We start from the raw sequence: 23486 nt of genomic DNA, 5'->3' as shown, positions 1-23486 counted from the left end.
ACGAAGTGGGTCTGGCAGTTGGTGGAAATGGCCCTCTGGCAGTGTGTTTGAGCGTGATTGCAAGTGATATCAAAGTGGATGTGCACTGTTACAGTGGTGGATGCTGATTTTTGGGCCAAACATTCAAGTAAAGAGGTGAGGATATGTTGAGGTAATCTATGTGAGTCAAAAGCTCAGACTTCAGAATGCTCCAAGCACTCATATTACAACAAATCGTTCCTAAAATTGGCTCCGTTTGATGTAAATAAGGGGGGATAACGATAATATGGTCACAGCAGCTACAGCTCCCACCACCTGTTCAAGTCTTTTGATTGCAAGAGGCTGCCAATCAAACAAATATTTCCTTAAAAGAAATAATGGATGAGCTGATGTGCTACACCAAAGCCTACTGTAACATAAACATGGATTATTGTGAACTGTTAATCATGCAAAGCTACTCTCGCAGAGGTCAAGACTAAAAATGTCTCCCTTGAGTATAATTTCTTTAACTAATTAAATGTTTTTCTTCTAATCCAACAACAAACTCTTGATCTCAGATGCAAATATCATGAAACTGTAGGGCAGTCGGTGTAGAACGAGCACGCTTCACTGGTCAGTAATGAGTAAGCCATAATGAATATAAACACAATGAATGGGGAGAGGTAATGGTGGCGTGCTGTAACCAAAGCTTACCATTATGTAGTTACAGGGCAGGCAAACACCAGTGGGCACTAATTAAATAACTCTCAACATTCATGTCTGCGCTTAAATAAAACTGTAGTGTGCCAATAAAGGAGGCAAAGCAGATACTTTGATATTTTAGCCACTGCAGCTTTAACCACAGCCGGCAGCGTGTCAGTGCTTCCATGTACATTTAACTGAGCTTTGAGGTGCTGATGCTCTAGCGTTTCCCTGTTTCAGCCTAACTTAAATCCAGTGGAGAAAAAATGTCAACCAACCAATCCTGTCATATCAAAGGCGTTAGTCATCCTTTGGTAAAAACAAAGCAAAAAAGACACACTTTGAAAACACAGAGAACAGACAAGACGTTAGAGGTATTACAAAAAAAATCTATATTCATTTGTTTTAACAAACAAAAATGCAACCAAAGCTGCAAGTCTGGGTTAAAACTGCAATATGAGCTGAGAACTAAGGAAATACAAAAATCAATCCTGCTGTTATTCAAGTGTGAACAAATCCTTTGGTGACAGTTAAAACAGATACATTCATCAGTTACAAATAAGTAAGCCTAAAATTAATCTCCCAAAACATAACATGTAGTAAATAACAATGGCTGCTTGGGCCTAAATTAAAGATCAAGGTATTAAGAGTCAGAAAAGGCGAACAGAGGTGATTCCCAGCCACAGACTGAATATGAAAGATAAACGTAGCCTCGTGGTTTGAAAAGGGAAACCAGTGAGAATGCTCTTAAACTGACATTTTTTCCCCCCAATGGCCAGCAGAGAGCTACTCGTTCTTCTACTTCTCACTGGTTTCAATCACAGTTTGATTTCTTATGATTTTCATTATGTAATTATTGTTAATTTTAGAGTAATTCAGACAATAAAGGATGAAAACCATAAAAAAAAACAAGCTGAAGCATTCAAAATGCTTCTGATGTCACAGTGGCCCACACCATCTTCCCTATACAGTCTATGTTCCCAACCTGGATTTGATCACAATATAAATATGAAGTTTCACGACATGAATTTACAGGAAATTTATATATATCAATATCATCGATATTTATCAATATGTTAATATGGTTTTTCTTATTTTTTAGATTTGCTGGTTTATTTTAGTCCTTCTAAACTCCAAAAGCTGTTAAACTGAAACTAATGAATGACCGAAAGTCTCTTGGTGGAACGGATCCATCCAGTGAAGAGGGCCAAACATGCCGGGAACCATGTTGGGAAATGTTTTGGTGATTGTTTTCTCCAGAGAGAGAATTTTAGACAGTAGAAGAAGAAACATAATATAACCTTGTTATTCTTTAGGAGGTCACATTTGAACTCAGAACATACTGCAGCTTTAACGTGTGATTTAGGGAAAGTATTGGTGAAATTGCTCTGGACAGTTGAAACATTACTGGAGTGTCTTTTGGAGACATGCAAAACTGCATGTGAAATTCTCATGTTAAAAACTATTAAGAGACCAGCGGTGGACAAGGGACGTCTATGGGATGTAATAAATAAAACAAAAGCTGACAGCTGACTCTTCAAGAGTTAACTCTACATCTAACCTCCTCTCTCAAGAGAAAGATTCAATAGTGAAGAGAGAAAAATAATTTGTTCCTCATCAGCCCATTGTCCATCTGTTCCACTATGACTCCTTTATTCCACGCTTTCTGTTAGATTCCCTCCATATTTTCTATTTCCTCCCACTATCACAGCTTTGCTCTATTTCCCTCAGTCTTATCTCTGAATGCCAGAGTTCCTTCTCTCTAACTTCTCCTCAGATCTTCCCTCCTTCATCACAGCTCGTCCCGTGCGCTCCAGTTCTCCAGTTCAGATTGCAATACGTCAGAGTTTTGGGCTTCGAAACTCAGCTCTTCTTGCTCCTGAGTTTTCCTGGACTTGGCTCGGTCCCAGTCGGTCCTGACTGACTCGTTGTCCCAGACTACTGATGTTTCCGTGTCACTGATGTAGCCCGGGTCTCCTGTGTAATGGGTCGGATACACCAGAAGCGGCTCAGCGGAAAATGCATGCAGGTCCCGACGCTCAAAGTGGACCATGTACTCTGATCTGATGAGCGAGACAAGCGGGGATGTGATTAGATTTACAAGAGCGCCACAGAAAAGAAATCACAAAGAGGAGGCAGATAACAAAGAGAACACGTGGAGAGCAGATGGGTTAAACTTACACTGGGTGTTTGTTGTACATGACAGGAAGGAACTCGTCAACAGGCAGCATCTTCCTTAGAGGATCTGCACCGAGGAGCTTCTTGGCTCCTTGTAACGACAACATGTAGCCAAGAGTCCAGTAGGAATAGTCGGCCTCCACCAGATTGTGGATGTTTGGTAACGACTTCTCTCGATGGTCCACCTGCATTCGTTTCCGCCCAATATAACTGCAAGAGTTGTTCACATATAAGAGGCACAGATCACAGATTTGAAATGACAGCTAATAACAGTAAATCTACTCTACTGTCTTAACAACTGAATCCAGATAGAAGAGATGGCAGGCATCAGATTTTAATATGAGCCTTTTAGTTTTATCCTCTTGAATTAACTAAGTGAACTTATATTTTAATTAGCAACTAAGAATCAGCACACAGATGAATATTGTTCCAATTTGTTTTAAAACCCACTGTGAGCAGGCACACTGTGATGCTTCAGAACATTAATGTCAAATTCTGCAGTGATGGTCTAACTGTGGAGGAAAAGTACACAACGCAAAACCTTTAGAACTACTTCTGCCCTGATGCGCCTTCTTGGGGCTTGGATACTTGCTGGGAAACTCTCATCAACAGTGAAGATTAGGGTTGGGCAATATGTAAAAATTTTCCAACCGACAATTGTCAGTCCAATAATCGGCGATGGCCGATACATGTGCGCATGTGCAGACTTTTTGATGGGCGGAGCAATGTAGTCATGCACGTGTTTACAACACAGAAGAAGTCCAAACATGGACGAACTAATTTGCCCAAAAAATAAGGGATGTCAGCGTTAACGCGGTCATCACGATTAAAAATTTTAACCCATCTAATAATAATAATAATAATGGATTGGATTTATATAGCGCTTTTCAAGGCACCCAAAGCGCTTTACAATGCCACTATTCATTCACACACTGGTGGAGGCAAGCTACGGTTGTAGCCACAGCTGCCCTGGGGCAGACTGACAGAAGCGAGGCTGCCATATCGCGCCATCGGCCCCTCTGGCCAACACCAGTAGGCGGTAGGGTAAAGTGTCTTGCCCAAGGACACAACGACCAGGACAGAGAGCCCGGGGATCGAACCGGCGACCTTCCGGTTACAGATACGCTTCCCAACCCCCTGAGCCACGGTCGCCCCAAGAGCACAGAACGAACAATCTTTGGACAAACTGCCCGAAATGCGTTGACAGAGACATTTCAGGGATTTTGACTCAGTCTGCGCTCCAGATGGGTTCATTCTTAATCGCGATAGTTGCGATGACGGTGCGTTAATGCTGACAACACTAAAATAAAATATAAAGTTGCCCATTTGGGATGAAAGAGGTAAACTTAAGGATCCAACCAAAGCGGTGTCCCGCTTGTGCAGACGTATAGTGCGAGCAAAGTACTCAAACACGACTAACTTGCATGAGCATGTACGTGTCCACCATCCCGCTGAGTATGCTAGGCTATCACCAGCTTCTGCAGCTCCATCAACAAGCATTTGGGCGTATTCTGAGGAGGGTGCATTTGCTCGCAGATGAAAGAGGATGCTGTTGACTGCTTCTATTAGCTCCATCATTATTAGCAAACTTACTCATGGGCAAATAAATAAATAAATCGCCCTTGTAAAAACGATCACCGATGGGCTCAGCCTATCGTCAGTAGTCGATATATTCGTCCAATCGCCCAAACCTAGTGAAGATGTGCACTGGTGATACTGGATATCCACGGTGAAATTGCAAATGGACACAAGTACAGTGGGGCAAAAAAGTATTTAGTCAGCCACCGATTGTGCAAGTTCCCCCACTTAAAATGATGACAGAGGTCAGTAATTTGCACCAGAGGTACACTTCAACTGTGAGAGACAGAATGTGAAAAAAAAATCCATGAATTCACATGGTAGGATTTGTAAAGAATTTATTCGTAAATCAGGGTGGAAAATAAGTATTTGGTCACCTCAAACAAGGAAAATCCCTGGCTCTCACAGACCTGTAACGTCTTCTGTAAGAAGCTTTTCTGTCCCCCACTCGTTACCTGTATGAATGGCACCTGTTTGACCTCATCATCTGTATAAAAGACACCTGTCCACAGCCTCAACCAGTCAGACTCCAAACTCCGCCATGGCCAAGACCAAAGAGCTTTCGAAGGACACCAGGAAAAGAATTGTAGACCTGCACCAGACTGGGAAGAGTGAATCTACAATAGGCAAGCAGCTTGGTGTGAAAAAATCAACTGTGGGAGCAATCATCAGAAAATGGAAGACATACAAGACCACTGATAATCTCCCTCGATCTGGGGCTCCACGCAAGATCTCATCCCGTGGGGTCAAAATGATCATGAGAACGGTGAGCAAAGATCCCAGAACCACACGGGGGGACCTGGTGAATGACCTGCAGAGAGCTGGGACCAAAGTAACAAAGGTCACCATCAGTAACACACTACAACGGCAGGGAATCAAATCCCGCAGTGCCAGACGTGTTCCGCTGCTGAAGCCAGTGCATGTCCAGGCCCGTCTGAAGTTTGCCAGAGAGCGCATGGATGATACAGCAGAGGATTGGGAGAATGTCATGTGGTCAGATGAAACCAAAGTAGAACTTTTTGGTATAAACTCAACTCGTCATGTTTGGAGGAAGAAGAATACTGAGTTGCATCCCAAGAACACCATACCTACTGTGAAGCATGGGGGTGGAAACATCATGCTATGGGGCTGTTTTTCTGCCAAGGGGACAGGACGACTGATCCGTGTTAAGGACAGAATGAATGGGGCCAAGTATCGTGAGATTTTGAGCCAAAACCTCCTTCCATCAGTGAGAACTTTGAAGATGAAACGAGGCTGGGTCTTCCAACATGACAATGATCCAAAACACACCGCCCGGGCAACAAAGGAGTGGCTCCGTAAGAAGCCTTTGAAAGTCCTGGAGTGGCCTAGCCAGTCTCCAGACCTCAACCCCATAGAAAATCTGTGGCGGGAGTTGAAAGTCCGTGTTGCTCGGCGACAGCCCCAAAACATCACTGCTCTTGAGAAGATCTGCATGGAGGAATGGGCCAAAATACCAGCTACTGTGTGTGCAAACCTGGTAAAGACCTATAGTAAACGTTTGACCTCTGTTATTGCCAACAAAGGTTATGTTACAAAGTATTGAGTTGTATTTTTGTTATTGACCAAATACTTATTTTCCACCCTGATTTACGAATAAATTCTTTACAAATCCTACCATGTGAATTCATGGATTTTTTTTTCACATTCTGTCTCTCACAGTTGAAGTGTACCTCTGGTGCAAATTACTGACCTCTGTCATCATTTTAAGTGGGGGAACTTGCACAATTGGTGGCTGACTAAATACTTTTTTGCCCCACTGTAAGTAGGCAGAATGGGACCCAAATCCCTTTCTCTTGCCAGTCAGTAGCAAATGCATCAATTACAACGTTTGTGCAATTATAGCCTAAAAATGACTCCACATAACAATATTGGAGTTCGATTGATAATTTCCACTTAATAATGTGATTGTAACAAATGTTTGTGTTTTAACAACATTTTTTCACACTCGCATAGCGGGAAACTCTTAATGAGATATCAATGAGTCTCTGCTGCCACTATGACAAAGAACCCAGCAGCAAGAAAATTCAATCAATTCCTCCTCAGCTGTTGAATTCATAAGAAAAAAAAAAACAATATACGATCGGGCTTTTAGAAATACTAAATATAGTTGCAGCGCAGTTCAAGCAGACTTTGCTGCAATATTCGAAGGTCATGTCTAGATGAGTCTCCCGAACAGCTCTTATTTCAGATAGTTTCAATGAAAATGCCGTTGGACGGTGCTCAGGAGTGGGATGCTGCACTGGATTATTCCCACAAGTGTTCTCAGCATCTGACTGGTGGCGTCTGAGATATCGTGTGACAGATGGTTGGATTTCACTGTAAGAGGATGATGGAGATGATAATCCTCTCTGTTTACTACACTGTGTATTCCCTCAGTTCACTGAAGCATCACTCACATGAGATCCCAGTCCAGCTTGTGTGATGTCACTTCCTGCAGCAGTGCCTGAAGGCGACGTTTGAAGAATACTTCAAAGCGGAGGTCGTCCTCGATGACCAGAGAGGTCTGGAGACCTCGGTCTACTATCTGAACGAAGACATATGGATATGGAGCATTACAGTGCTGCCAATATATCGGTGAGCCTGTGCATAAAATCCATCATGTACTTAGGTGGATTTAGTGTAACGTTTGTTAAATCCTTTTTGACCTTTATGGGTCCTTCGTACAAAATGATTACAAATGGCTAATTTTCTATAATTACACATAAAAGCCTGTGTGTTTGTTCATTCTCCCAAAATAACAGGAGTGGCTGAATACAGCTGGTTTAATTACTGTACTTACTGAGCTTTTTCCTCACAAACAGTGCAGCTAAACTATGAAGTCTTTTATAAAGTTTTGGGTTTTTTAAAAAAAAAGATTCTTTATGAAAACTACCAGTTGACCATGTAGACTGGGCGCACACGACATAGGTTACAATTTTGGGAACCAATTGGCTGTTAACTATTTTTGATGGCCTCCAGTGTAGCCAGGATATCCGGATAGTGGATATCCGGTTTGTGACTTCCCGGTTATTGTTTGCAAATACAGATACAATGGAAAAGGCTCATGAAAACGCAATAAGTCACTGGTTTTGCAACTGCATTTTGGCGAATACAGTCCCTTAATTGCTCTTCATGTGGACTGTTTAAATGCATGCAATCAAAGTCTATTCAAACATGATTGGTAAACTGAGGCTGGACAACAAGAGAACTGTAATTGGAGAAAGCTACCAGTCTCCTTTTCTTTGCTTATACATCCTACATAATCACATGCAGATAGCAGTTCATAGAGATTACATGCACAGCAACGCCCTTGAGTAGATGCATGCCGGGTTTGCCTCGCTTGTAATTCCTCTCTCTTTCCTTGCACTTTTTATTACAGCAAGTATATTTTCATCATGAAAATAATAATAATAAGATTTAACTACAAATTTGTCCCAAAAAAAGCAGCGCTCTCATTGAAACATATAGAAGACAAGTTTATTTGCCGCTCAAGCCACCTTTCCTCACGCAATCTCAATTATTGTGTTTTTAACAATAAACCTTATCTAAGACGTGCAGGTAGACATAATTGCCTTAGGCCAGCTCAAGAGTCTCACCTCCTTCCAGATGTTGTAATGAGACAAGAAACAACCCAGTTCACCCTTGGTTAGAGGTCGACCGTGATAAGGGTCTTTGTATCCTGGCAGCATCTTAAGCCCCATAGACTCTATATCAGACTTGTTCAGAGCTCTGAGAGAAAGAGATGGACATTGAGATTTAATATGGAATCGATACTCAAATGAAACAGTGAATAAACATGTACAACACAAATATATTCGTAAACCATACAGGTATCAGGACTGACTGCAGAAACAAATCAATTATGAATAACTGAATAACAGCCTAACTTTTGGACAGCCCACGCAAAGGTTAGAGACATAAATAAGCAAAAAGTATGTGGCTCAGGGAATCTAGAAATAAGAGCAAGCGACCAGCTGCTTTTCACCTGGTTGTTTGTCTCAGCCCGGGCTCACTACATCAATTTACACTGCATGTTGCAGAGGCACAAATCAGGGAGACACAAGCGGTGGGGGAGGAAGAAAATGAGAAACGTACTTGCCATCCACAGCAGCAACAACCTTACAGCTGATCTCCTGCTCGTACAGAGTTCTCAGCATTCGCTCACGACGGTCAGCTCTCCGCACCAGATTTATCATAAACACCTGGGTGCACGCAGATGCAAAACACACACGTCTAGATTACTGTGCACGTATTTATGTGTGTGAGAGAGAGTGAGAGAGAGTGAATGAGTGTGTGTGTGTGTGTATACCTCATCAAAGCCTATCTTGTTAGGTTGCTTGGGAGGAAGAGACAGGAAGCTGGAGGGCTCCAATGGTGGATTTTTTACTGTCAAAGAAAAAAGGAGGGGAGGGAAAAAAGAGAATGAGTAATGTGTTAGAACAGGAGTTCCCATAATGTGGTTTAGGGAACAGCAGGGGTCCACAAGATAGTTGTGAGGGATTCCCCTATGAACGCTGGAAAAAATCTACACTTTATGTTTTCCTTTGATTTCCTTTGATGTAGTATTTTGCAAGATACTGGTAAGTATTAAAACCGTGTTATAATCAGGTTATTATTAGCTTGTATTAGTATTCGTTGTGTGGTTTGTCTTTCTTTTTCTAAAAAGTGATACTTACATATTTTATTCATTTTCAACTCTATACTTTTAATCTGAGATCACGCTGGAGTAGCTTTTCATGATTCACAGTTAACCCTTTAAGACCTACCATAGAACCAAGTCCGCCAGAGCTTATATTATATTTTTACATGCTGTGGAGCCATTTTTGGGAGCATTTCAAGTTGCTATACATCAATACAACCATTACAGTCTAAATTTTAATAGTATGTCTGCATTAAGTCCATAGTAATTACATAAATTGTAAAAAAGTGCAATAAACTACAAAAAAATTGAAAATCGTTTTTGTTTTTTTAACATATATTTCTAGTTAGAGAAATTTAAGAGGCTTATCCCTCAAAACTGTAAATACAAAAAAGTTGCACAAAATAGTTTCCCACCACAGGAAATTTATTTTGAGTGTCTTCATAGTTTTATTTTTGAAATACACCAATTTTTATATACTGCAGGAAAAACGAAAATAGATATTATGATGCAAATTTGCAAAAAAGCAGCATGTGCATCAAAATAAACTATTTCCAGCAGTGCAATATGAATCCTAAGCATCCCAGAAACGACACAGAAAGTCATAAAGTCAAAGATAACTTTTGAAAACACCAGTATAGGCTCATGAGGCCCTGATGGTAAAAAAAACTACATTTCCGCGAAATGATGTCACTTCCGGTTTCGGGCAGGTAATGGCGGACATGCGATAGTTCGTGCTAACGTCTATTCCAACATAGGAAGTGTTATGAACAGCTGATCGGATTGGCAAAGCGTGTTTCTGGAATATTATGTTTTTGTTGCTGCAAGTGCTTTTTATGCAGTTTTTGCAAAGCTATATGTGGAAGGAAACCGTGACCGAGGACAAGCTGATGGCATAAGATGTAAGTACAACTCCTCCGGTTTCATATGCAAAAAAAAGTATTGCGCTAGCTTACGTGGTTGCAGAGCTACCGGGATTTAAAAATAGTTACGCAAAACGGAGCGTGCCCGCTCTGACCGGTTTTAAAGGGTTAAGAATAATTCATATCTAGCGTATACTGTGCTTTCATTCTCTTTCTGAAACATGCCTCTTAGCTCTTCTCCCTTACAGCCATCCTTCCTTTTAAACTTTCCTGTTTGGCTACCTCTCACAAACAGATGGTACTGTACTCTGAGCTGCACGTCTGAGATGACCATATCATCATGCCTACCGTGCTCATTTGTCAAGAGTTATACAGCATATGGCACTGCTTTGGTAGAAGGTCACACCGCTCTAACTCAGTGCAACTTCACATTTATTTTGTTACTGAGGGAACAGCAAAAGACGACAGTTGGCTGGCGTGAGGATTTAGTTTTGATGGAAATTTTTTTAAATGCAACTCAGTGCTACAGACCAGACGAGGCAAGTGAAAGATGTCTTGAGTACCAACAGATCAATCCGTTTGAATATAACTAGCTTAAAGACTTCTGAGACATAAACAACTTTATTTGCCTTAATCACAAGAAAACTTGCACCCAACGAGTAAACACAAACAAATCACTTCTGCATTTCTGAGCGCTTTGATCTTTTGACTCACCCATGACTTCAAGGTGAGTATGCAAAAAGCTCTCTGCCTCATCCTGCAAGGTAGCATGAGAACGCATTGGCACCGGGAAATGCCCATAAGTCTCCTTGTTGCATATATACATCTGCACATCTGTAGGCCAGAGATAAAAAACAAGCTTACGCTTTCTTTTTAGAGAACTTTAATGGACCTACCACATAAAAACTCCAGCTCTATTGCCTTTAACTCACCTGCCATGCGCGCTGAATAGGCAAAGACAATGACATCATCCAGGGCCCAACTGTATTCTGGGTGTGGTGGATAAAAGGCCAGCTGACGGGAGGCCTCTTTTCTAAGGTCCATCAAGTAGGTAGAGTGGACCATTGGTACAGGAAAACAGCCACGACGCTCCTGCCTGCGGATGGGCATATAAGCTGGTGTGCGCCTGTAGTAACCCTGCAGGAAGTGCAGAAACACTGTGTGCTATAGTTACAAACAGCTCTCAGCTGTGTCCAATTTATAAGGTGAGCAAGAACCTGAACTGAAGGACTGGGATTTGACTTAAAGTTTCTGAATGCCTGTAGCACTTCGTAGGAGGTTGAAATATCTACATATTTTTTTAATTTATGACAAAAGACATTTTCGAAGAGCAAATATTGAAATTCTGGGTTGCGCTGACATGGAAAAGACATTGACTGATTGCCTTCTGGCAACAGGCCTATTAACTGTACTGAAGGAAATGTTCTTTAGAGGAATCAGACTGTTGGCTGAAGATGGTTTATTTTGTCTAGAGGACAGTCAGCGTCCTCGTGTCTATTCTGATCTGAAAAGAAACAAAGATGAGTTCTGAAAGGCGTCCTGCCAAGACAGGAATAGATCACTGACAGCTTGTGTGATGAATCAGATATGCTGTCAAAATCATGGCAGCAGTGTCTGCATACTCAGGGAAACATGTTTCAATTCAATTCAAAACAATCTACTTTGGGTAATAAATATATAAATTAATAAATAAATAGAGGTATATATTTACTCATTTGAATAAACAGAGACAGCAGTGGCGTCTGGTGAAGCAAGTGGTAGCAAGTGGCGAAAGAACAAATTTTAAAAAATGACTGTTTATGCTGTCTGTGTACCAGCGTGTTATGTTAAATATTATATATGGTAATATTACTTCACCAGACAAAGCAAAACTTTTAATTTCCTAAGGGATTCCACAGCATATACAGTCGACAGCCACTTTGTTAGGTGCACCTTGCTAGGGCAAGATTGGACCCCCTTTTGCCTCCACAGCCACCTTAATTAATTGTCCATGGCATAAATTCAACCCAGAGCGGGAAACATTCCTCTAAGACTCAGATCTATGTTGACACGATAGCATCACACATTGGCACAAATCTCTTGTTCCCAAAGATGATTGAGATCTGATGACTGTGGAGCTCATTTGGAGCTCATGGACCACTGTGGATATAAAGCAGGGGTCTCAAACTTCAGGGCTGGTGTCCTCAAACTGTCCCTGTTGCAACATGCTTGAATAAAATTAGTAGGTCATTAGCAAGAGTATAGAACTTGATTGCATGCTGAAGTGGCAACCTTAACCGTTAAATTTCAGTAAATGTAAGTGTTTGAAAAAATGTCCTTCTAAAAGTAATTTTATGGCACAATGTTCATTCACTCATGGCTAAAATACCACCTCAGCATGCAGTCAAGTTCTATAGTCTTACTAATGACCTATAAATTGTATTCAGGTGTGTTGCAACAGGGACACATGGAAAAGTTTCAGGAAACCGGCCCTCGAGGACTGGAGTTTGAGACCCCTGGTAAAAAAGGGATGGACATGGAAATGGGTCCAAAGTGTTACCACCCAGAAGAGTCGACACAAGGCAAGATGGATCCACGCTTTAACGTTGTATTTTTCCAATTCTGACCCCACAATCCAAGCGTTGCAGCAGGAATCAAGACTCATCAGACCAACACTTTTCCAGTCACCTACTGTCCACTTTTGGTGACGCAGCGCAAATTGTAGCCTCGGTTTCCTGTTCTTATCTGACAGCAGCATCATTTTCAACAGCTTCAAAGTTCAACATGATGTATGTTCAAATATGTTCAGTCTGACCATCCTCCTCTGGATAGCTTCTCTTCTTCAAACCATTCAATGGAAAGCTGTACAAGCACTTGTACCTAACAAAGAGTATATAGCACCTACACATCAAACACACTCCATTCACTACACTGGTAATAATAAAGACTCTACCACACCTTCAAATTGGTTAATTTACAGTGTTTCTAAAGTTAGGTATTGTACAAATATAATTTCCTGAAGCATAAGAAAAAAAACACTCTGTAAATGTTCTCCTAGATTATTTTTCAGTGTTTGGAGGACAGCAGGAAATGTGTTTTTCTTCTCCACAGCAGAAATATTAAAATTTTACAGACTATCAGTAGCCAACAGACTAAATAGTGGATTTCATTATTCATCCAGGATATAAAAAGAGGTTTTTAAGACACGTTATAAAGAGACTAACCTTGATAACAAGGAATATTCAGATTGAGGGACGCTAAATCTAATAGCTTTTTAAGGCCACTTTGATTAAATTTAAGCTCTTGCATTTACAAAAAGGCTTAAAAAACACATTCTAGAAGTACAGCATTCATTTTTTAAAAAGCAAAGAATTTGTTGGACAAAAACTAAGCGGAAAATTAGAAGAAAAGTATAAAACACTATTTCCTTTCAAGCAACTGACCCCCTGGCTTAGGTTCTCCATCCTCCCAAGCATAAGAAAATGACACATAAATCTTATCTATCATCTGAAGACATCTGAAAAATGGATTTAGAGACGTAGCAGCAATTTCTCAAAAAGTTAAGATCTTAATTTTGCATCAATTTAAGGCTTTAAAGATCTGAAGACAACCGATGATGAATAATCTTTGCAGTCTCTTTTCTTTGTGTCACTGTGATTAAAACCTGAAGCTAGCAGAAACTTAATTAAGTGTTATAAATTTAACGATGCACAGAAAAAGGAAAAAAAAATCCAAGAGATGCACCATCTTGTGGTTTATCCTTTTGAGTCGGTGGATAATAGCATTTTCTAAATACTCTTATTGTGCTATCGTGCTTATTGCATTTTAGACTGTTCTTTGCCATCTTGTTGTCACAAATTACTACATTATTCACACATCCAAACTGAATGAATGCATAGCATGTGAGATACCACATAGCCAAAATTTAAATGGGGTGTAAATGGATAGCAGCTCAAAAGAAATCTGCAGTACCTGTGAGGTCATGCCACACCAGAAGTTGGAGTATGCAGCTCTGGACTCCAACATGGGAGCTACAATGGTCTTGTTTTCCCTCATCAACTTCCACAACACATCCTGATAGGTAAGCAGATTGTCACAGTCGGCCACCTGCGGACAGACGAGAAGGGCACAGTATTGACTATCGCACACAAAGGTACACATGTAAGCACCCAAAATGTCAGCCATTGCTTCACAATAATTGACTGAGCCACGGCAACATGGCTTGATCATTAGACACTGCAAGCATAGGCCGCTCCTTCTTAGACCTTTTCACCTCGAAGCACGTAATTTTTTATAAAACCCTTACAAACAGACTGCACTAGTATTTGCTGTAGGCTCATTTTTACTGAGTTTCTGTTCTGAATTGATTTTCAGGGAAGATTTTTTTGTTGTTGTTGTTTTCTGTTTTTTGTTCAGTGCCAAAGTCTTTGCCTCATTACATCTCAACAACGACAACAGATGCACTCCAACAAGTGCTCCCAGACAACTATGTGTGTGTATGTCTTCAGCATAAAATGTATCCTCTGATATTGGCTTTTTGCACACGCACCTTCAGTACACTTACATTAGGCATTGATTTTCCAAGTCTCTAAAATTCTACTGAAGGGACAAAGCGTAATTCCTCTGAAGGATATTCCCTCGTTTGGTCTTCGGATGATGGTAGCAAAGAGTGCTGTTAAACATATGGGTCTAAAATCTTCTATTTACTGTGTGCATATGGTTCACATCATTTTCATACTCATAAAGCTATTCAACGGCTCCTTGTGCTTTGTGAATGGGGTATTGTTGCTATGAGAGAGACCAAGTGTTTATTAACAAGATAAAGGTGATTACTGTGCAACTTTGTACCGATTACCATTTTCACTTTCCTCTATTGGGACAGCTGGACCCAATCCATGCGAGCAGGACTATACACCACAGCTTAACAGAACCACCAGACCCCCACAGAGCATTCAGCGTTTTCCTATAATTTGCCAACCATATGTGCCTTGGCCTTGGCCAGTGTTTGTCCCAATAAGTCACAGGAACTTGTGCTAGAAATGTAGCATAAATGTAGTTAGTTTAAAAAGAAAGGTTTCTCAGGACTCTATGCAGTACATCCCATGATTCATTCAACAGCTTGCAGAACCATCTTTAGCAGCCTTGGAGTAATTGTTTTTCTGTTTAAAGAAATTCTGGCCCACTCTTCTTTACAACGTTGCTTCAGGTTCGAGGACATTTGTTTATTCACGCCTCGCTTAAAGTCGTGCCACAGCATTTTAATTAGGTTGAGGTCTGGGCTTTTTCAACCACTTTTCTTATTGTAATAGATTTGCTGCTGCGCTTTGCATTACTGTCATGTAACAAGACACAATTTGGGTCAAGCTTTAGCTGTCAGACAGCCTCTAGCATAGCATAGCATTCAACTCAGTGCAAAAAAAGCCGTAATCATCATCCCACCACCACCGTGCTTGGCAGTTGGTATGAGGTGTTTGTGCTGATGCTGTGTTATGCATTATGGTCAAACATCTCCACTTATTGTTCCAAAACTCTTGTGGTTTATGCAACTTTGCACAGAGTCCTATGAAAACTCTCTTTTTCACATGACTGTATGTAAAACTATATGGTAGGAACTAGTGGAAAATCTTTTAAATTGTTATTTCTTACTTACATCGCAAATATTAATAAAAAACAATGCATATCTCTACCTGTTTACCTAATATATGAAGGAATGATGTAAAACAGTCCTATCTCAAAGTACTGGCTAACTGGCCACAAGTTTACTTGTACACAGGTATTAGCATGCAAGAGTTCTAAATAATAATGGTTTAAAACAATACAATTGTATAATACACTGAAAGCCTAACTTCTTGTGTCCTTTTGCATTGTCGAATCGAAACAGCTCTAACAAAACAGCGGGAAAAAAAAAAAAAAAAAGACAAGCTCATTTCTGGCAGTGTGCCATTCAGCCTTTAGTTACCAGGTACACGGAGCTGTAGTTGTTTACAAGTGCAAGAGCACTGTTCTTCCCTGAACTAGGGTTTTAAAACTATAAAGAATTTAACATTTGACACAACAGCATTAGTAAAAATGTCAGCCTGAAATTTGCATATTTTGAATTTTTTTTAGCTCAGTTCTCTGAAGAGATATAAGCATTTGTGGATAATGTGGATGAGTGGCTGTTAATAGAGTGGAGTGTCGTGAATCAGCGTATTGTAATTTCCACAGATATCGCCTTATTCACAGAGCTGAGAGCACATAGTTGTAGAGCTGCAGAGTGGATGATAGCATACCAGAAGATAGTCTGCCCATATCTCACGGGCAGTGTCCAGCGCTGCCTGACGGAGCTTCATTACATGTTCATAACGGAGATTATTCCAGTGCTTGGGCCCCACCTCATCTTCAAAGGCACTGAGGCATGCAAAGACAGATGCATTAAGTAATGTGCACACCACGCACACACAAACACGCACAGAGACCCATTGTCACACATGGGCACGCACGTACCTGGGTTCATCTTCGGGTCTCCACTCCACATAGTGGTAATAACTCTGGACCTTGATGAGCCACTCTCTTAGGATGGCTGTAGTGTTATCTATGTTGTGGTCTGTCGCCACCCTGTGGGAGTGATGACAGGAGAGAGCGAACTCTGAGTAAAGAACAGTTCTGCTGGTACCAACAAGTATTAAGCCTTAATTTGGCTTAAAGGGAGATGAACGTGTATCATTATGTGTGAAATTTATTATTACAATATACAGTATATTAGAGACATGCTGGAATAGCATTGGTCCCAATCCTAGCATTAATAAGACAAGGCTGTGAATCCTAGGAAAACTATTTTTGGTCGGTGTCGCTATAAAATTCTGTTTTATTGGGTCACTGACTACATTTCAAACAACCACAGTAATCCCTGTACATGATGTACTTTTATTTATTAATATTCGCCAGCATTTATTATTCTGCCACTCAAACAGCATTTTCTCAGCAGGAGCCCTGTTGTTTTCTCTTCTGTTCTGTCTCATTTACTGCAGTCAGCTAATGTCTCTGCATAAATAGTTACACAAAGCTTCTGCTTTTGGAAGAAGAATGATCCTGTTCAGTTTTATACACTGAAGTATGGAGGTGGTAGAGAGGATTATAGATTGATTATTGGTTGTTTTCCAATCAGGATTGTGAGTTGTTTCCAAAAATCAAGCGGGAAATGTTTTGTGCATTAAGTAATAAAGTTCAAATAGTTTGCAACACTTGACGGTGCACAAACTCAACATTTTTAATATTCCAAAATCATACAGAAATGAGCATCAGTAGATCAACACGTCTTGACTGGAATAAAGACATTTAATAACTAGGTGAAAATTTCAAATATCAATCAACTGTACAAAATATTTCAGCCTTAAAATTCAGTCATTTTTAGATTTAATTATCTACCATCTATTTATATGGCACCAATAATTTTTTATTGTAAGGTAAACCCCAACAAACCTTATAATGCTATTATGGTGTTAGCAAACTAAACCTTGCTAAACATTCAACAGAGTTGGATCAAGTTCAGCATTCATTCTAGTACAGGGGTAGGCAACTCCAGGCCTCGAGTGCCGGTGTCTTGCAAGTTTTAGATGTGTCCTTGATCCAACACAGCTGATTCAAATGGCTAAATTACCACCTCAACATGTCTTGAAGTTCTCCAGGGGGCTGGTAATGAACTAATCATTTGATTCAGGTGTGTTGACCCAGGGTGAGATCTAAAACCTGCAGGACACCGGCACTCGAGGCCTGGCGTTGCCTACCCCTGTTCTAGAGATAAAGGACTAGGTGTTCTAGTCCTGGTGAGGAAAGATTTAGCATCATTAAATTAGCTGATACCTGTTTCTGTGTTTTGCACCTACAGTTTATTATTGCATCTTGCTAACTAGCTTTAGCTGATAAATTGGGATTCAACCTTTTTATCCACATATGGCAGTTTCAAGAAAACAATAACAACATGTAAGTGGCTGAAACACCAACACTGAGACTTCAAAATACAGAGTCAACAACCAGCGGGCTGATACAATGGTCACGTGTTTCGTACTGTCTGTGCTGTGTACTGGTTAATCACAAACTTTGTCTTGCGAAACAAAGCAACTAGAACTCTGAAGGAAACGAAACAAGCTGAAAAATGCTGAAACAGCCCACAGAGCTAAGATGTATGAGAATATTTGGGTGGTAAGCTCAAAGTCATTGCATAAGCCTCTGAAGGTTTTTTATCCATGGTCACAAACCTTCAGAGGCTTTTGTTGGAACCTAAAATTAATGTATAAGTAATGTATATAATAAATATTAGTAATACAAAGGTAATATAAAGCAAGGTCATTTTTCATGTGCTGCAGCCTGGCATTCTTTCAGCTGATGACATGGGGATACTCTACACATTCTCATCCCTGACATGCATTCACCAATGCAGATTTCAATTACAGTCGAAGTTAAAAGGTTGGATTGAATGTCTTTAGCATAATTAGAATGGTCCTTTATTGCACACATTCCACTTTGGTCCTTTACTGCTTATGCTGTCCTGTGCCTGACTGCCTTTATGTGACTGCCTTGTGATTTCTGTAAGTAGGCTTTAGAAATAATTCTTCAGGCTTCTTAAAGGACACTCTGATCTCTTCTTTGAACGTGTTGCCTTTTATTCCATTCTCTATCAAAGTGATCCCACACTGCATTAATGACTTTGAGGTTTGGACTCTGGGGAGGCCAATGCATGACTCAAAGTTTTTTATTGTGTGTGTGTTTTTTTTTTTTATCTAAGTATGCTTTTACTGCATTGGCAGTGTTTTTAAGATCACTGTCAGACTGAAAATGAAACTGTCATGAAACAATCGGACACCTTCAAGATGGTGACAGTACTAACAATTACATTATATTAGAAAGATCTCCACTAGCACTAAATCGTGTTTTACAAATGGATGTAGACAGTCACTGTTGTACCTGTCTCTTGACTAAATTTTTCAAATTTGGATTCATCAGTTCATAACACCCGTTGCCACTAATTTTCAGATGTGTCTCAGGTCCTGTGTTAGGTCTTTCCTGGATTTGTTCACATTTGTTAAGGTTGTGTCTTTAAGACACTGTTTTGACCTTCTTGATAAAAGAAAAATGTTATTTTTCATACATTCAACTAAAGAAATGACGTGTTTTTGTGACAGGCTACTAGTAACAAAATGTCTAAAGATAAAATTTAAATGAGATATTTGCTAAATTGTCTGTTATGTTTAGACACGACGTCGGTTCAACACTTGAGTTGGGTGTCTGTTCTATTAATGGGTCAGTGTTAAGTGGCTCAATAAACAAAATGAAAATGACACAAAGACTAAGCTGAACATGAGTGAAATGTTCAAAGAAAAACTTGGCAATGAATATGTTGATATTTAAAGAGTGCAGTTTAATGGCAACCTAAGACACTTTAGGACATTGATAGTCTGAGCCTGGAGGACAAATTCACAGTGCAAAAAAAAATAACCCTAAAGAAAACAAACATGCTCCTGGCTGTGCTGCTCGTCTAATGGACATTTGGGGGGATTGGAAACAGCAGGATCCTTTGCTGAACACTTTTGGGTCTTAGCGAGAGACAGAACTCTCATCACCAGCGATGATGCCGACCGATAAAATCTTTGACATCAAATTTGACATTTTCTCTATATCCAAGTTCAAGCTCCACAGTGAATTAACAGCTACACTCCTACTAGTGCTCAAAATGAGACTCCCAGCGCTGCTGGAAGCAGTGCAGGGCTACAAAAGGATGTGACCTTGAAGAAGATACCAAGCAAATGTAAACCAGCTTTTGATTTTCATACGCTCAGTTGCTGAACTTTTTGAATGCCCTCATAATCCTTTTTATGGCCTTGCTGTCATTTGAGGTTCAAAGCGTCACATCGCTAGTATCAGGTGTGGACGGGGAAAGAAAGGCAGACAATAGAGCCACAGAAGGGGAGGGTGGCATTCAGCTGCTCTCTGTGCTATCATAACAAATCTAAGTGTGTCAGGGAGGGGCAGAGACAAAGACAGAAACACAGACGGAGCGTGAAAGAGGGAAAGAATGTGTAACACGGCAGAAATGGATTTAACTCCAACCCTGTCATGTAATGAGCGTCAGTCAACGTGCTGCTGATGTTAGCCTTCCCATCTGTCTGTGGCGTTTTTAACACAGCGGTGTCATCTCAGCACCTACATGTGACCAGCTAACCAATCTATCTTCTTCTCCCACGCTCTCTCTCTGCATGTGTCTACTTCTTTTCTCTCCGTTGGACACAAATTTCTGACAGCTGTGAAGTTCTGAATGGCCAGAGGTAGTGAATTAAAAAGGGTTTGTGAAAAATAAATATGTGTGATTGCAGCCATGCCTAACGGATATGAGAGTGCTAGGGAAAAAAGGAAGGAGGAGGAAGATGATTTATGGCTTGATGATAACATCCCCACTGCATGTCCCTGCAGAGCACACACACTCACCAGTGTGTGTGTGTGTGTGTGTGTGGCCGTTTGCCAAGTATTTCATCTTAACCTGTCACGTTGATAACTGCAGACATCGACAGGTGGCAAGCCAGCAGCTCAGAATATGTCTTTCACACTGCATTTCAAAACTTTTTATATCAGCTCTTCCACGGAGAGATGAGCTATGCTGTATATCAAAGAGAGCCCGCTGAAAACTGGCTGCCACATGGGCATGGTTAAAATCAGGCACAAATATCTGGCTCAGACACAAGGAAAGACGCTCAACATCCAGGTTGGTTTGTTTGAAGAGGCACACGGACACTTGAGTCCCTCGTTCTGGGTCTGATGGAAAAAGTTCAATTCAGCATTTAAATGAAGCACGGCATCCTCTGATCAAACAGCCATTTCACAGGAGTGACTGATGTTTAGTTTTAATTCCCCTTCCTGCTGTCACATTAAACGCAACTCTGCTAGAGGCGTTTAGCCCCTCATTTTCTTTCATTAGACCACTGGATTGCCAACTAGCATATAATCTAACCTGTCAGGTGTGAATGCTGATGAAAAATTTAAAAGAATCTCTCAATTTTCAAGAACAGATCTACTGGCAGGGGATCACAGGAAGTTAGCAGAGCTGGAGACAGGAAAAATCTAGAAGGAGGGGGGCTGGGTGGCAACAGAAAAAAAACAGCCTTAAGGTAAAAGAAGATGAGTCCTGCGGAGGCGTTTTAATACACGGGCTCACATTCACAGTCTATTGTGTCTGGTTGCATTGTAAAAGATGTATTCAAAATTGTTTTAAATGCTAGTTTTGTTTCCAGACGACTTTGGGAGGCGAAGATGAGGAAGGGGAAGAGGGAGGGGAAAGAAAGGGGAGGGATAGGGGAGAAAGAGAGGGACTATGTAAGAGAAGCTCCGTGACTGAATGGAACTTTTCATGGGCTTGACTCTGCAGGCGGAGTTCGCCCTCCCTGCTCTGCCAGCTCAGGTCCACACAGTAGGGGAAGCCACGCTGCTCCCAGTTGCACTCATTTCATCTCTGGTGTCATTTACAAAGATAAAGCCCACGCTACATATGTGTTCCCACAGCTTTAGAACACAGCGCCCCCATCTGATCGAATCTCACAAGCGCACGCGCAAACGCACGCAGAGTTTTCTTCTATAATTTAAACCCGGGCTCGACGTGTCTCTCGTGCGCCACTGAGAGCTTACAGTGAATCCCATTTTGTTGTACTTTACTGTCAGCTAGTTCCTTTAATACGTTGACACGACACACTGATGACACTCACCACAGCGCAATGCGGTCCTTCGGGTAGTTCAGGCGCTCGATGGTTCCGAGGAACAGCGGCAGAGAGTGCGCCGAGTTGCGACAGACCAGCGCGATAACGACCCTGGGAGCGAGGATCGGAGACTCGGGGCTCCAGCGCTCCTCGGGGAAATAGCCCCAGCTCCGGCCCGGCAGGAGAACGAACAGCAAGGTAAGCAGTAACGAGGTGACCCGGTGCATGGCAGGGGCGAGTAACTCCTAGAAGCCAGGGCGGACAGAGAAGGAGACTGGGGGATGTAGTAGCCGAGGGTCCCGCTGTTGTATTATGCCGACAGTGTGTACATGGCAGAGGAGCTGGCTGAATTAAAGGGCAGGTCTTGACTGCTTTAAGGGGAACTCTCTGCTGTCCAAAGGCCGTTGCTTCGCAGCGGCTATGCAGCACAGTTACAGAGAAAATTAACCGCGAGCTACTGACAGGTTAAGCTAGAATGAATCCTACCTATATATATAAAACAACCTTCTCTTTCCTATAAGGCCGACTGGACTCACACTTTGCCATATGCTGCCCTCCCCTTTAAGAATAGATCCAGCTGTAGCAGATGGAAAGCCATTTGGGCGTGTCGGATGTGTTGAGCACACTGCAGGCCTGTCATACCTCTGCAACATATCTTCCAGAAACTCTAAACTAAGGGGATTTACGCTCTGCTTTGGAGCTACTGTTTGAGTAAAACCTTCATCTCATGCCGTGTCCCATAATCATGCACCTGTTATACCCAAGTGACAATATAATCATGATAATGACAATAATGGTGATTTTTGTATACATAAATATTAATTACAGAGCAAATAATTAAAATCATGGTGTACAGCAAACCTAAGCACTACCAGGCATTTTAGTGATTAACACTAAACCTGAATGATTAAAATGAAAGATATTAGTGAGAAATGATTTCCGGATCTCAACGTGAGAAGAAATCCGCAAGTATAAGATTGTGTAATTGGCCGGTGTTGAGTCTTTTTGCTGGAAAGTGGTGGCGCTGAAGGTACTGCAGTACCCCCTAGTGGATAGAGATGACCTACATGTCCACAATTACAAATGAAAACATAAAGTACAACTCAGACTCCATAAGCTACTTTTATTTTTCCTTATATTATTTATTTATTTATTTATTGGGGCTGCTTGCTTTAGTGGTTGCCACAGTGGATCATCTGCCTCCATCTCCTCCTATTCTTAGCCTCCTCTGTCACACCAATCCTCTGCATTTCCTCCCTCACTACATCCATTTATCTGTGCTCTTCCACTTTTCCTCCTGCATGGCATTTCTACAAGAAGTATCAGTATAACTACCTTTGTCTTTGCCATCATATCAGCTAATACTCTCTGTTTACCAGCTATAGCTTACACCTACTCTCAGCTCTTCACTTCTAACTTTCCTTCTCTCTTGTCGCCTCCCCCTCTCCTCTTCCTTTGTCTTCGGCCAACAGTACCGTAGTTTCCACAGGCTCCTTGTTGGCCAACAGCACCAGAGGCAATCATTGTTAATCTCCGACCAATGGGACCCTCCTTACTGGTGGTCTTTAATATACAGTGCACTGGCTTGTCCCCATATACATACATACATACATACATACATACATAATAACATTTTAATCACTATGAATCCAAAGTAGAAGTGCGCTTTTGAAAGCATTCAGTATGTCCACTTTTTAATGGTTTGATACAGCAATCCATTTCTGTTATTAAGCATATTATTAGCTACCTGTAAATAATAATCACTGATCAATGCATTTATAAACACACAGTACTCGCAAAAGTCTTGAAGCATTCCTCATTTATTTATAATTTGCTTTAAAAAAGACTATTGTTTAAGTGGTTCCGTGA

General features: G+C 41.1%; 1 protein-coding gene across 1 annotated transcript; it reads right to left on the bottom strand.

Moving 5' to 3' along the window:
- Positions 1-1035: 1035 nt before the first annotated feature.
- On the bottom strand, positions 1036-21948 carry LOC102794614 (procollagen galactosyltransferase 1-like). The gene is made up of 12 exons (XM_006790779.3): positions 21627-21948; positions 16384-16494; positions 16170-16287; positions 13870-14004; positions 10851-11055; positions 10633-10752; positions 8726-8802; positions 8512-8618; positions 8013-8145; positions 6834-6961; positions 2842-3048; positions 1036-2723 (listed from the first exon to the last, which is right to left on the bottom strand). Exons 1-12 carry the CDS (start codon positions 21842-21844, stop codon positions 2453-2455), a joined length of 1830 nt encoding a protein of 609 aa, XP_006790842.2. The 5' UTR covers positions 21845-21948; the 3' UTR covers positions 1036-2452.
- Positions 21949-23486: the final 1538 nt, after the last annotated feature.

This window comes from Neolamprologus brichardi, chromosome 6 (genome assembly GCF_056152115.1).
Source record: "Neolamprologus brichardi isolate AB-2024 chromosome 6, ASM5615211v1, whole genome shotgun sequence".
In the NCBI taxonomy this organism is placed as follows: domain Eukaryota; kingdom Metazoa; phylum Chordata; class Actinopteri; order Cichliformes; family Cichlidae; genus Neolamprologus; species Neolamprologus brichardi.
This window is presented reverse-complemented; position numbering and strand designations above follow the sequence as displayed.

Coding starts and splice junctions, on each gene's coding strand:
- LOC102794614 (XM_006790779.3), bottom strand. CDS start 21,844: ATGCACCGGGTCACCTCGTTACTGCTTACCTTGCTGTTCGTTCTCCTG. Junction 11,056..13,869: donor GGTGTGGCATGACCTCACAG/GTACTGCAGATT, acceptor CACTTCCTGCAG/GGTTACTACAGGCGCACACC. Junction 3,049..6,833: donor AAGCTGGACTGGGATCTCAT/GTGAGTGATGCT, acceptor CAACTCTTGCAG/TTATATTGGGCGGAAACGAA.